Source organism: Danio rerio, chromosome 14 (genome assembly GCF_049306965.1).
Source record: "Danio rerio strain Tuebingen ecotype United States chromosome 14, GRCz12tu, whole genome shotgun sequence".
Taxonomy (NCBI): domain Eukaryota; kingdom Metazoa; phylum Chordata; class Actinopteri; order Cypriniformes; family Danionidae; genus Danio; species Danio rerio.
The window spans coordinates 46,260,001-46,275,810 of record NC_133189.1 but is presented as its reverse complement, the minus strand read 5'-3'; the positions used below and the strand labels follow the sequence as shown (position 1 = coordinate 46,275,810).

The 15,810-nt window shown below is 36.4% G+C and overlaps 1 protein-coding gene and 1 long non-coding RNA gene across 5 annotated transcripts in view; one reads left to right on the top strand and one right to left on the bottom strand.

The window, feature by feature from the left end:
* The window catches only part of LOC141377590 (uncharacterized), a 165,569-nt gene that overhangs the window by 34,660 nt on the left and 115,099 nt on the right, over nt 1-15,810 (bottom strand). The gene's annotated exons all lie outside the window — the stretch shown is intronic.
* The window catches only part of fgfrl1b (fibroblast growth factor receptor like 1b), a 515,733-nt gene that overhangs the window by 472,829 nt on the left and 27,094 nt on the right, over nt 1-15,810 (top strand). For all 4 annotated transcript variants that reach the window (XM_073921387.1, XM_073921388.1, XM_073921386.1 and 1 more), the window contains 1 exon segment: nt 7,048-7,320. Coding sequence is in view for 2 of the 4 variants with exons in the window: in XM_073921386.1 (XP_073777487.1) it covers nt 7,048-7,320 (273 nt within the window). In the remaining 2 variants the exon portion in view is untranslated.

Sequence of the window (15,810 nt, the reverse complement as noted above, 5' to 3'; positions counted from 1 at the left end):
CATTGTCTCAAATGTGCTGAGGGTGATTCTTGGGAGGTCTGTCAAAAACACATTTTAAGTGATGCCTCCACATGGATGCAAGATGATGTCTCTCTCTTTCTTCTAATCTAGCTCTCTGGTGTATTTGTCTCAATCGTTATTCCTAATTGATAGTCTGCCATGCATTAATGTTGTTAAAAATACTGAATGAAAGTTAACTCTATGTATTTTTAGCAAATCTCTAGTCTATATATAATAAATATATTATTTGTTTATGTTTTTGGTAAAAACTTCTTATGCATACCGCCAATCCATATTTGATCGAAATGACAGAGAAACAGTAGTGTTGTGAGATATTAATATAAAATAAGCTTTATTACATTACTTGTATACATTAATACATTAATCATATTTGTCAGTCTCACATTATCCCGCTGAAATCATACTAATATTCTTAGTTGCTGTTGTAAATGTTTATTGATATTAAATTTATCATCCATGTCGAGCATAGCTATGCAGCTTGATATTGTTTTGGAAATAATTTTCTAGGATTATTTGTTAAATACAGTCTTTTGAATGGTTACAAATACACAAATGTTTCATAAACACTTCATTGAACACATCACCTATATACTACACACTACCTGACAAAAGTCTTGTCGCCTATCCAAGTTTTAGGAGCAACAAATAATAACTTGACCTCTAGTTGTTTCTTTGGTATCAGAACTGGCTTATATGAAAGGCAAAGGCCTCTAGATTACGCTTATTATTTTATAAAAAGTATTAGTTAGTTAGTTAGTTAGTTAGTTAGTTAGTTAGTTAGTTAGTTAGTTAGTTAGTTAGTTAGTTAGTTAGTTAGTTAGTTAAAGTTATTAGTAACTCCTAAAGTTATGGTAATAATCTGAACTTTTTTCAGAATTTGATTGTAATGTGATAATGTGCACCTTTTGTAAAGCTGCTTTGCACCTTTTGCATAATTATTGTGAAAAATGCTGTACAAATAAACTTGAATTGGCTTGGTTGTGTGTTTTTGGTAATGGATTTGCAACTATGGGTATGGGTGAAATCTTAGTATTTTTCATATTAATATTATTTCTGACTGTGATGCTGCCGTGGCTAGAGACGCTGTGGCGCAGTAGGTAGTGCTGTCGCCTCACAGCAAGAAGGTCGCTGGTTCTAGCCTCGGTTGTGTTAATTGGCATTTCTTAGTGGAGTTTGCATGTTCTCTCCGCATCCGCATGGGTTTTCTCCGGGTGCTCCGGTTTTTCCCACAGTCCAAAGACATGTATAGGTACAGGTGAATTGGGTAGGCTAAATTGTCCGTAGTGTATGAGTGTGTATGGATGTTTCCCAGAGATGGGTTGCAGCTGGGAGAGCATCCACTGCGTAAAACATTTGCTGCATCAGTTGGCAGTTCATGGGTAGGTGTGCGCGCGACGTATCTGAAGAGCAGTGGGGGACGTTTCTGAAGAGCAGTGGGGGCGTGTGCGTGCGATGTACCTAAAAAGCGGTGGGGGTGTTGCGTGCTGAAGAGTGTTGGGGTTGAGTTGCGCCCGACATACCTGAAGAGGGATGCGGTGGAGACTATATAAGGACCGGGCGGGAGATGCGCGATTTCCGGGAGATTATCATTCGTTTGCGGGGATCTGGGAGTTTCTATAAATTTGCGGGAGACTCCCGGAACTTCCGGGAGACCTCGGATGTCATGTGGGATGATACAGTATTAACAGATCAGGCTGGTGGTGGTGGTGTAATCGTGTGGGGGATACTTTTTTGGCACACTTTGGGCCCATTAGTACCAATTGAGCATCATGTCAATGCCACAGCCTAACTGAGTATTGTTGCTGGCTACGTCCATCCGTTTGTGACCACAGTATACCCATCTTCTGATGGCTACTTCCAGCAGGATTACGCACCACGTCATAAAGCGCGAATCATCTCAGACTGGCTTCTTAACCATGACAATTAGTTCACTGTACTCAAATGGCCTTCACAGTCACCAGGACTCGATCCAATTGGGCACTTTTGGGATGCGGTGGAACAGGAGATTCGCATCATGGATGTGCAGCCGACAAATCTGCAGCAACTGCGTGATACTATCATGTCAGTATGGACCAAAATCTCTAAGCAATATATTCAGTATCTTGTTGAATCTATACCACAAAGAATTAAGGCAGTTCTGAAGGCAAAAGGGGGTCCAACCTGGTACTAGTAAGGTGTACCTAATAAAGTGGCCGGTTAGTGTATATATACCTCTAAGACACTGATCCACAAATATTTTCTCAGCATGTGTGACTGTTTCCAGCTCGGACAGGAGATTTCTTTTGCCGCCCTGTCTGCCATCAGCTTGAACCAGACATGTTTTTGCTGTATGGGCCATGTGTGTGGCCTCTGTCATCTTTTGTCTTTTCCACTGTTATGGGCAATATTAGTCTGTCAGCACGTATGACGCCTCTCTCCACCTCACTTCAAAGCTTTTTGCTCAGCTTAAGACACTGTGTGACAAATAGGTGATAGAAAGAAGCAATTTCAAATTATAGTCCCAAGCCTTCTTTCTCTGATTCACATCTTTTGCATACTTTATTATGTGCGTGGTGAAAATCGTGACCTGAGGATGGAAAGGGAATATTTCAGCTTCTGCTCTAAGCAGTCCACCAGGTTGTTTTAATATGCAGACACTCAAGAGTTGCCCTCTTCTTTTCCATTCATTCAGCCACCAGGTTCATAAGATCTATCTCACATGGTCCACGCAGGGAGTGAAAAGATCCATTGTTTGCTCACAGAGCCTACCAATTACATGAATCTTCATTTTTTTTAACAAACAAACAACTCCCAAAACCTCCCCAAGGTTTATTAACCTTGGAAAGGTTAACCAAGGACATTTTCACAGTATGTCTGATAATATTTTTTCTTCTGGAGAAAGTCTTATTTGTTTTATGTAGGCTAGACTGAAAGCAGTTTTAATTTTTTTTTAACCCTTTTCAGGTCAAAATTATTAACAATATTTTATCCAATTGTCTACAGAACAAACCATCGTTATACAGTGATTTGCATAATTACCCTAACTTGCCTAATTAACCTAGTTAAGCCTTTAAATATCACTTTAAACTAAATACTATATTCTTGAGAAACATCTTGTAAAATATTATTTAGAGCAGAGCGGGAACGAAAGTAACAAAGCTATTTTCCCAAAGCCCTGACAACATTTGCTTTTCAGGCTATAATAGCTCATTCTGCATGCAACCCTTGATGGAGCTGCCGAACATCACGTGATACTAGGACCGTGTCCAGCAGTTAGCTCTAAATTCCTGTTTTTAAGTGCAAAAAGTAAATTAAGCGGTGCTTTTTTCCTCATTACAAGTTGTGTTTCTTTTCATGTGTCACAATAATGATCACAGGTCATGATCTACAGATTATTTAGGGCATCCTTAAGCATCCTTCAGTTTGCAATCTCTGGGCTTTTCAGTTTAAAAATAAATGAGGTTTAAATGGAAGAGTTCCTGTCGGGACGAAAGTAACACTGTTATTGACAATAGACAAACCTTAATTTTCACTTCCACATTAGAGTTTGCAGTATTTGGATTCAGATGTTTTAACGCATATTGCCAATAATAATAAATAAAATATTCAAAGACTGTAGAAAAGGTTAACATATTGCATTGTTGGATTGCTTTTGAAACATTTAATGGAGCTGAAATTTAAAATGAAAATGCAGTTTAATATTTTTTCAAAAATAAATGACAAAATATGTTTGCAGTTAACATTAACAAGATCACAGTCAGATGTGTTTAAAATAAACAAGATTAAGCCAGAAAGTCTAGCAAATATTGTTGTGTTACTTTCATCAGTCAAGAGTAACAATGTGCAACTTTTGTTTGCAGTAAAGTTCTATTGAAGTTGTTCTACATTGAAAACAACACCTGGTATCGATAGACCACTGTTGTGAGTCTAAAATAATATATTGTATTATTTAGTATAATTCTGCTAAATATATTCTGCTATATATGAATATGTTTCTGCTAAAAACTTTATCATTTAAAATTAGGTTATTATAAGTAATGTTACTTTTGTCCCTGCTCTCCCCTACTGTTATCATGACAAAGATAAAATAAATCAATTATTAGAAATGAGTTATTGAAACTGTAATGTTTAGAAATGTGTTTAATAAAAACTTTCCGTTAAACAGAAAATGTGGGGAAAGGGGGGCAAATAATTCAGGAGAGCTAATAATTTTAACCTTACATAACTGTATGTGAATTAAGCGCATGATCCATCAAACATATTGTAGCCTTTTCTCCAGCCGTTGGTGCTTATTTCCACCTTTTTTCTGCTCTATTTCCAGAGAGGAATTTATTTCTGCCATTCTTAGTCTTAACATTCTGGAATTTACTGTAATTTAACTCCTGCTCCAAAACAACCATTTCTTTTTCTTCCCCTCCCGCTTGTTCTCCTGGCACTTTCCTGGATGGCAACCAGCAACTTCAGGTGAAAACACTTCACTCCAGCAGAAAGACTTGAAGGGAAGTGGGTGGAAAGAAAGAAAGAAAGAAAGAAAGAAAGAAAGAAAGAAAGAAAGAAAGAAAGAAAGAAAGAAAGAAAGAAAGAAAGAAAGAAAGAAAGAAAGAAAGAAAGAAAGAAAGAAAGAAAGAAAGAAAGAAAGAAAGAAAGAAAGAAAGAAAGAAAAAAAGTACATTTACGGCCAGTGTCATTTTTCGATTTATAATCTTGCTTGTTCTTACAGCAGCAACAGGATGTGACAGTACAGGGCATGAATGAGAGGTGCCTTCCAACATACACATACGCCAATGTGTGGAGGAAATGGAAAGCAAGTGCTCATGGGAGTCTTCGCAAAGCTGCTAGCAGGGATGAAAAGGTCCTTGTGTGTGCAAGGAAAGAAATTCCCCATAAAATTCTTGTGCCTGGCTTCTCCCCGCATAACATATATTTGTGGGACAAGGTGTATTAGAAGCTGGAGAAGAAAGTATTTTCTACATGCCAGAGATTTTGTGGCCATGACATTTTTTGGCAGTGCTGTCTTTGTGCTTATTGTGTCCTAATACACGCAGGAGAAAGAACATTTCATTCTGCAGAACGCATGAATCTTCACATATTTTGCTAGTTTTTTTTAGCCCGAAAGCAGAAGTACTCTGGGAGAAAATAGAGGAAAACTTGTTCTCCTGGTAGAGGAATATTGCATAATATGTGCAGTTTGTTAAATGAAGCAAATGGGTTACAAACCAAGAAACAAGTAAATTAATAATAATAATTATAACAACAACTATTATTATTATTATTATTATTATTATTATTATTATTATTATTATTATTATTATTATTATTATTACTTTTTTTTATTCATTTTCTTTTCGGCTTAATCCCTATATTAATCTGGGGTCGCCACAGCGGAATGAACCACCAACTTATCTCACACATGTTTTATCCAGGAGATGCCCTTCCAGCTGCAACCCATCACTTGGAAAATGATTATTATTGTTGTTGTTGTTATTATTATTAGTTGTAGTAGTAGTATATAATTTTTTTATTCATATTAGCAAATTATTAGTAGTATTATTAGTAGTAGTATTAGTAGTATTTTTAAAAAATTGTGTTTTCGGATTAGCAAATTAATATTATTATTGGTGGTGGTAGTAGTAGTACTAGTAGTTGTTGTTGTAAGAGTAAATTAAACAAACCTGTATTCGTATTAGCTAATTATTATTATTATTAGTAGTAGTAGTAAGAGTATATTAAAAAAACTTATTTGTATTAGCAAATTATTCATTAATTTATTTTCTTTTTATCTTAGTACCTTTTTTAATCAGGAGTCGCCACAGTGGAATAAACCGCCACCTTATCCAGCAAATGTTTTAAACAGCGGATGCCCTTACAGCTGCAATATTTTAAAAAATTGTATTCGTATTAGCAAATTAATATAATTATTATTAGTACAAGTAGTATATTTTTAAAAATCATATTCATATGAGCTTTTTATTATTATTAGTAGTAGTAGTAGTAGTAGTAGTAGTAGTAGTAGTAGTAGTAGTAGTAGTAGTAGTATATTTTTTAAAAGTGTATTCATATTAGTAGTAGTAGTAGTATATTTAAAAAATTCATATTCGTATTATTCATTTATTCATTTTTTTTTCAGCTTAGTCTCTTTATTAATCTGGGATAACAAAACAGTATTATTAGTAGTAGTAGTAGTACAATGAAAAAAAATCATATTTGTATTAGCAAATTAATATTATTATTATTAGTAGTAGTAGAAGTAGTATATTAAAAATGTGTGTTCGTATTAGCAAATTATTTGTAGTAGTAGTAGTAGCAGCAGTAGCAGTAGTAGTAGTAGTATATTTAAAAAATGATATTCATATAAGCAAACTATTATTATTATTGGTAGTAGTAGTAGTAGTAGTTGTATATTTTTTAAAAATCCATTCGTATTAGCAAATTATCTGTGGTAATAATGGTGCTAAGAGTATATTTAAAATAATTATTTTCATATTAGCAAATTATTATTATTAGTTGTATTATTATATTAAAAATCATATTCATATTAGCAAATTATTATTTTTATTATCAGTAGTAGTAGTAGTAGTAGTTATTGAAGTAGTAATATTTTAAAAGCTATTCACAATATTAGGAATTAAAAAATTAAGTTTCTATCATTTAAATGATAAATTATTTGTATTAGCAAAATGTTATTGTTATTATTATTACTAATAAAATTTAATTTCCAACAAAACATTGATTTTTTTACATTATAACTATGCACAAAAGCAAAATGTGCCTCAAAAACATTCACTATATTAATAATGGAAAAATCAACAATTAAACTAAAAAAATACATTTTATTGAGCCATTAAAAAGAAAAAAATAATTAGAAAATGCTTATTTATATATAATAATATGTTTCCTAAATCAATAATTGTTAGTGTTTATTAATAATGCTATTTTATTACAATTATTACTACATTCTTATTTCTTAATTATTGTGCATTTATTCTTTAAGCTGATATAGACAAATAATCTATCATAACTCAAGACATTGTTTTCTTTTTTCTCCAGGTCCCCCATCGGTGAGTCGTCCTGTAGAGAATAGACAGACAGCAAAACTGGGCTGCACGGTTCGAATTCCCTGCCCGGTGGAGGGTGACCCTCCTCCACTGGTCCTGTGGGTGAAGGATGGACGTAATGTGAATCCAGGCTGGAGCCGCTACAAGGTCCTGAAGCGAAGTCTGAAGATCAAAGAAGTGGAGCTGGAGGATGCCGGAGTTTACATCTGCCGCGTCACCAATGGATTTGGCAGCCTCGCCCTCAACTTCACACTCATAGTAATTGGTAAAGACTCCCTCCCACGCCATACACCACAACGCTTTATATCTCAATCCTTTATACTTCTGCTCACCCATAGCATTCATAGGCCACATCAGTCATCCAAGCTTAATCAAATCCTGCAACGCTGCACACGCTCTACAGTAGTTTTTCAGTGGGTTAGTTCTCTTAGATCTAGACAGATGGCATCAGAAAACAGCGGAACTATGAAGCATGAGCTTTCAGATGCAGTCCAAAAACCAAATAAATGCCTTGACAAAAGGTAACTGTGCTGCTCAGGAGTCATATTTGATGAAAACTAGCAATGCATGCTTGGTTTGAAGTACGTGACATTAACTGAAACAACACAAGAGGGCATTGTGCTGATGGGAATTTATGACTTGTTAGCATTTGTTGGAGCATATGCCATTGCATTATCAAATCTTGGAAACAAAGGATGGCTTCTTGTCATCCGTCACACAATACCTGCTGTTGTTTATGTAGGCCGTAATTTAATACCGTGATCATACTTTTACCCACATAGTGGAGACCTGACAGGCAAGGAAATGAATATACAGCTTCTTCCTTGGATGGAAGGAGAGAGAAAATGAGGTGTACAGGCATGTAGCTGTTATGAGGCCGGTTGGAGCAATGGGGGGTTGCATTCGCGTTCGGAGAGTGTGTGGTTGACTGCTGAGGGACTCTGGGCCAGGCATTTCTAGCCAAAATGTTCAGTACATTGAGAGGAGACAGAGACGACCTGCCGCCTTTTGTGCCATAAATCTCAATTGGCCCAATGGACTGGAGCAGTGAATCCAACTTATTTTTTTTTCCGAGAGACCCCTATTTTAACATTTAAACTCCTTAATAACCCCCCACGACCACCACAACAAAAAAAACAGCGGACAAAAAAAATCTTGCACCTCAGATTTTGTAAGTAGCTGTATTTAAATACACTTTTAATGATTCAAATGGTAACATTTATCAATAATTTGTTTCATTATTAAACTGCTATCTGTTTCATTTTTATCTTCAAACAAGAGTGACCCCTCATAAATCTTTGGTGACCCCTAGTAGGGTTGTTGACCTCTAGGTTGTGAACCCCTGGACTGGAGGACCCAGAAGCCCTCAGCTCCTCCTGTAGGGCCAAATTTAAGGAGGCTGCTAGTGTGCGGATGCAAACATGATTATACTGCTGAGCGAGGCGGCTGTTTAATTGGCCGAGCCAGTGTTTTCAGGATCACTCCCCTTGATGTGTTCGCTCTGGGCCTCCTGTATGGGGAGTGATGGCGGCCTGCTGTTTTCCTGTTTCGTCCCGAAGGCTCTGCGGAGCTTAGAGTTATGGTGCGTTGGACTGGTTTACTCCCTTTGGAATATAGTTGTAGAGTTTACTGAAGTCATTAACTGCAATGACCAACAGCCCCGAACAAAAGGCCCATTAGACCCTCCTGTTGCTGCGTTTGAGTGTTTAAAGCTGTGACTTTTGCTGGGAGAAATCTAACTATTAGTTGAGTGAAGACTGGTTAAGCAGCGGCATTGTTTTTCAGTAAAGATTAGTGAACCCTGCAGCTTAAGACTTAAAGGGATTGTTTATCACCCTTGTTTTGTTAAAATCCTGCTTCAGTTCTACTGTGGGATACGGATGGGATATTTGATTTTGATATGATGTATCAAATTATGCACACAACACACTTCAGAGTGGTCTAAAACAATTTACAATTGTGTTCATCAACAGAAAGTCATACATTGAATTTAGAGTTTTTTGAATTGGCGGAATGTTTTTTAGTTAAACTAACACCAGATTTGCTATATCTTAAAGGTTCTGAATTTGTTTAATAGGAACTAACAATGCTATAATGATATAATTGTATGCTGATTTGATAAATATGTCATAATAAATGAAAGATTAAAATATTTTAAAGAGTTAATGGTTATGTTATCAGCATTGGACTGTGCACATTTTACCTGATATAATTTTTTCTCAATTGTCATAGGAGATTTAGATTCTTAGCCCTCATTTTCACATTCAGTTGCATCTCTTTTATTACAAAAAATATGAAACACAAACTAAAAAGCTCTTTTTTTTTAAGAAAAGGGGGTGATGTTTGTTATTTTTTACATTACTTTAGAGTTCCATCAATAGAATTGGAAGTATAGTTTAAATCAGTGGTTCCCAAAGTGGGGGTCGGGACCCCCTGGGGAGTTGCGAGACAATGAGAGGGGGTCGATTGGTGATTTCCAAAAATATAATAAATTTTAATCAACTTTTAAAATTACCATTTTTAATTCATAACATATAAAATATAAAAATTGTCACATTAAAAATACAACATGCAAGTAAAAATTCATCAGCTGTTCAACTTTTATTTTTCATTAGGATTGCAATCCCTCTGGGGTTTTTATGTTAGATTACAGTTTTTCTCGATTGCTAAGACCCATTTCTTGAAAGCTGCTCTCCTTTTCTGTAAATTGTGAACACAAACCCCAATTTTCAAGCTGCATTCACAAAACCTCAGACTCTTCTAGCAGAACCAAACTTTCACCTCACAACAATTCAATCTCAAAACTGAACTATGTTGTTCAATCATGCCTTAAGTTATTCATTTATTCATTTTCTTTTCGGCTTAGTCCCTTTATTAATCTGAGGTCGTCACAGAGGAATGAACCACCAACTTATTCAGCATATGTTTTACACAAGCGAATGCCCTTCCAGCAACAACCCATCACTGGGAAACATCCATACACTCTCATTCACACACATACACTACAAACAATTTAGCCTACCCAATTTACCTATAGTGTATGTTTTAGGACTTGTGGGGGAAACCTGAGCACCCGGAGGAAACCCATGCCAACACAGGGAGAGCATGCAAACTCCACACAGTAATTCAAACCGACCCAGCCGAGGCTCTAACCAGCAACCTTTTTGCTGTGAGGTGATTGTGCTACCCACTGCGTCACCATGCTGCCCTGCCTCAAGTCAATCAAAATTAAAAACACTACTGAACAGTCACTAAACACTACGTAGAAAAATAGAAAACACAATGCTCAGGACCTGAAGCTGGACAAATACAAGTTTAGGCAATATGTTTGTTGTAAAACAACAAAAACCTTTGTATAACCACTTGTATAAAAATACAAAACAGATATCTTGTGCATTTACAGGTAGCACTTATAAAAACAAAAAGAAATCTTATATCCATAAATCCTTTGTCCAGCCTCCCTCATGCTCATACCACGTAGCTCTGATTTCATCAGATATTACGGTTCTTTGTCTTTGCTGACCACCTTGACCACCTCAACCTCCTCTCACATGAACTCTTCTTCTCAGATTTCTATCTATTGTAGGGTCTCACAAACCGGTGCTCTCTGAACTGACTTACTGCATATGTTCCCTCACATCATTCGCCACAAGTGTGATCAATTTTGAGTTGTTGTGTTCAAGTGGTGACACCTGTGCTTTAATTGTGTTTGACTTTTGTCACCTTTACTCACCATTATGCAGCACTGGTGCATCACAATGAAAATGTGTTGGCAAGCTGTGTCTAAACAGGTGAAAAGTGCGTATAGTTCTGATAAAAGAGTGATTGATTTAATGAGTTCAGGCAACTAAGCATTTGGTTCAGAGGGTTTAGTGTTTTAGCAATTGAGAAAAACTTTAATGACACTGCGTCAGTTGCAGCAGATTGATTTTACAGCACAAGCCTAAACTTTCTGACATCTTTATGGCACTCACATATATTTAAAATAAATACAGGCCACAACTGAACATGGAGGATGATCTCCAAGTAGTGGTCTCCAAAAATAAACCAAGAAAAGAAGTCTGGAGTAACTTAAACATTGTGCCTACAAAGAAAAATTTATGATATGGTTGTTATACTGTTGCAGGTTTTTGTATTGTTAATATTCTCGTGTTTATATAGGCCTATTTGGAGCCGTTTCGTGCAAAGTTTGTCTGATTATAACCACTTCCAAAAACAGTGGGAGTTGCAAATCACAAGCATTGTTATTTTGGGGGTCACGGGCTGAAAAGTTTGGAAACCCCTGATTTAAAACAACTGAACAAGATCCTTTAATTCTCAACATAGGCTCATTCTGTAAACGTAACCCTATATAATTTTATGTAGCCAGAGGTACATTTGGCTGCATTTCCTCTTTAAAACTAACATATTTTTCCTTTTCGTGTCCACCAGCTGACCGCTTACCTCCATATGGACCACTTTCCCATTGTTACTAGTTTGTCCAGTTGCTCGCCATGTACGTTGGCAGAGTTGAGACGCAGAGAGGAACTTGACCACAACAACGGTTCAAGTCTGGTGAAGAACAGTTCCAGAAAGAGGATAAGACAAAAACGCCAAAAAAAGGCCAAAAAATTAAATAAGCAAGTAAATAACAAGGTAATAATGTGGTAAAATCTGAAAACATGGTAAAAATGAGGGGCCTTTTTTCTGGATTGCTTATTAAAACTATCAGTTGGGTTTAGGAAAGTGGGTGGACAGGTCAATTGATGCTTTTGAAAACACTATTGGTTGGGTTTAGTGAAGAAGGAAGGTGGGTCAGTCAGTCGGTCAATTGGTCAGTCAGCTGACAGCTGTCTCTGTGCATTTCTGCGAGAAGAGCAGGCGTGAATGGCACTTGCGAGAGAAATTTGAAATCTCAAAAAATCTACACAGCGGCCTCTAGTGGACTGCAGCCACTACCTCCTAGAACATATTTGACGCTCTCCAGAAATGTATATACTGTATGGGGTACGTTTTCTAATAATTTTCTCATCAAATTAGTTAATTATACATTTGAAATGAACCTTGATCTAAGCTCAGTTTTCTTAGTTGCATGTTTAGAAAAACTAAAACTTATTCAACTACATGATTAAGAATTTATTAACTTATGAAATTACTCTACATGATTGCTAAAGCATAATCAGTAGTCTTTTTAGATTAGCTGAAAAATAAATAAATGTCCATGTGAATGACACATTGACGAGTTAATGTAATACTATATTTATTTAATAAAGATTTTGGCAACTCAACAAATTTGCAAGTATAACAAATCACCCCTAATATGTGGTCTATTCAGAGATCCTCCTGTCATTCAGACACTTAATGTAGATTAATGTACAGCAAAACACACAACCAGGGAAACTCCAGCCAGGACTGATTATATCAGGAAAGAAGAATCTGGTGACATTCAATAGCACCTGTTGTCATTACAGCGGGTTGAATCTGCATCAGGATTTCCACTGGCTGCAAGCATGGGCAAAACCTGGCCCTCATATTTTAATGTGCATGCAATCCATACCCCATTTATTTCCTCATGAAAGTGTAATTTAAGCTTTCAATTGATATTCTGCCTTTATCAAACCAGGCAGCTGATGGCTTGGTGTAATCAGTTGGCAATAAACCTAGTCTGAGGTAACAGCTATAATTTAAGCCCGACCACAGTCACCAAAAAGTCTTTGTGCTTTCACATGCGTAAATAGCAACTTTTTTTTTTACTGTTTTCAAAATCATGTCTGCAGTATTACATGAGAACAACAACCCAAGTTTTAAATATAGACGGAGATTAGCTCAGCTTTATAGCTTTAAGGCATTTTAATAGGATTGTTAACTTGCTTTCCAACGTTGCGCACATATTTTTTGCATTCTGGCTTGGGGGACTATGGGAATCTGGTGTTGTAAGAATAGCATATTGGGCTTTAAAGGTCATAGTAAAGGTGTTGTTTACCGGAGAGTGTTTCACGTTGACCATTCCAACATTCACTAATGTGTCATGGAGTTAAATTAGTCATAAATTGCTGTGCTTTAAAATGTCCCACTGCACCCGGACCTCTTTTCCTCGCGGTGGTCCCAAACCTTGCTCTCCTGCTGTTTCTGAAAAGCACCACACACTGCCAGCATTGTTTGCTGGCTTGCAGGAGTCCAGGGCGAGAGATCTGATATTTTTATCACAACTTGAGGGATAGTTCAACAAAAAATGAATATTTGCTGTTAATTTACTCAGCCTCAGGCCATTCGATATATAGATGAAAAGTTTATAATAAATGTAAGTCAATAATGACCATCAAATTCAGATTTTATTGGTCACATACAGAGTCATACACAGTATTATATGCAGTGAAATGCTTACACAACTGCCAACATACTTTAGGCTCATTCTGAAATGTAGCCCTATATACATTTCTGGAGAGCACAAATTATGTTGCCAGAAGTACAAACAGTATGGCTGCATTTGGTTTTTAAAACGAACGCTACAAGGCTGTATGACGCCATCAATTTTCGCAATTACCAGCTGACCGCTTAGCTCGATATGGACGGCTTTCCCATGTGGTAAAATTTAGGCGAGGGCTTTCTTTTTTTGGATTGCTTTTTAAAACTGTGGTTGGTTTTAGGGAAGTGTGTGGGCGAGACAATCGATCAGTCAGTCAGTCATTCAGTAAGTCAACAGTCAGTCTACTGCAGTCTCTGGTAGATTTACGAGAGAACAGCAGGCGAGAATGGCACTCGCGAGAGAAATTTGAGATCTGAAAAAGCGTACACATCGGCCTCTAGTGGATTTGCGAAAACAAATCTGCAAAAAAACGTAGCTCCTCCGACGTACTTGGTGCTCTCCAGAAATGTATAGCGGTAGGTTTTCAGTTTGAGTTTGGGTTGACAACCGCTCATGACCTTAAAAACAATGACATCAAAAACAAAATAATAATAACAACAATAAAAATCTGCATTTGGAGAAATAGAAGTTATGCAATAGAAAATAAAAACAAATATGTACTATTTAAAGACTACATAAAGACTTCCAATGTACCGTCTCTTTAAGAGTAAAAAAAACAGATAATATATAGACAAAACCAAATTAATACTTGCGGCTCCTGGCAATATATTGTTTTATATATATAGTCTCCTATACCTAATAATGATGTGAATTGCAAATGTCTTAAACATATGTTGTATAAAAACTAATCTTTATTAACTCACCCAAAACAAAACTTTAAAAATGTTCAATGGAAGTCTAAATTCAAGTGCTCGGGTCATGCATGCACTTATTACTGGCTCTTCAGTTTTTTGGTTTGAGTTTCTTCAGTTCATTCACTGTTGGAGTAACTGGAGCACTGAATGAACTGACAAATTATCTTATTAAGAAAACATACAGCAGCATATTTGCTCATTTCAACTCGAGTAAATGTCAGAAATGTACAAAATTAAGTTTTATCTTGTACATCTATGTTGGCACACAAAGTGCTTCACTTGGATGCGTGCGAAAGATGCTAAAAATGATCCTACATTGACTGTTACTTATTTAAAGGTACAATACGTTCAATGTTTTTCTTAAAATATCTAAAACTTAGAATAGTTTTATATATTTTGCTGACTATGTACTTAAGCTATTCCAAATGTATAGAAGAATGTTCAAATACCGTTAAATAAGCACTTTTTACATGAAACATGCATTGTGTGGCCATGCTAATGACAGCTGTGGCATAAAAAAAAGTGATATTTTTTTCATCTCTCATCAGCAATTGATTCAGTGCTCTTGGTACTGACATGATAGTAAATGTTGTATTCTTTAGTTCATTCATGAACATAACATCTTCAGGACTCCCATAGGATGTAATGAAGAGTGTATATGATGCCACACTCCCACTACAGTATGCCTTTGTTTGTGAATATGCAGCCTCTAGTGGTGAAAATGACATATTGTGCCTCTAAATCTAGCACATTTTGTGTCTCATGATGCAAGGCCTGTGACAGAGGTATTAACAGTTCTCACTAACCAGTCAGTACGTGCGTTGTCTACTTGTCACATTTTATTACCAGCATGGCTCACTTAGAACCACAACCAAGGTGTTACTAAAATCAGTGTTGGGCAGTAGCATTGTTACAAGTAGTGATGCTAATAGCTTAACTACATTTCTGAGTAGCGTGGTGGTAGCGTTGCTACTTTCTAAATCAAAAAGCTTTTCAGTAGCGAAGGTATTTTTCAGACAAGTAGTGCAGTAGCATCCATATGATTGCGAGAATGACAATTTCTTCTTCTTCCTGGTTTTCGGTAGTCGACAACAAACTTTTTGGTGCGTTACTGCCACCTCTTGCTCTGGTCGGTGACGTTGCAAACCAATTAGGCTAACATGAGAAATTTGTAAGATATTTAGAAGAAAGCTGAAAACCTGTAACCACTTTCATAGTAGAAAGAAGGAAACTCTCATGCGGTGTTCACACCAGACACAGCATGCGTGAATAAATCACAAAATTCGTGCATAAATAGACATGTGAACATTTTGAGTTTACTTGCTTTATTCACTTGCCAAATTCATTTCAATAACTTGTCAAATTCACTTAACAAAACACACAGATTTACATCATGGGCTGTGTTTCTGTCTGCCCAGTGATTTTAGCTTTGTTGCAAAACAGCTAACATGGAATTTATTGTAGCTGTGCTTTAGGAATGCTTAAAAACGGCAGAGATTTGTTCAGTGATGTCTGAGTACATTAGATCCTTTCAGAGGTGCACCAAGCTCTGTGA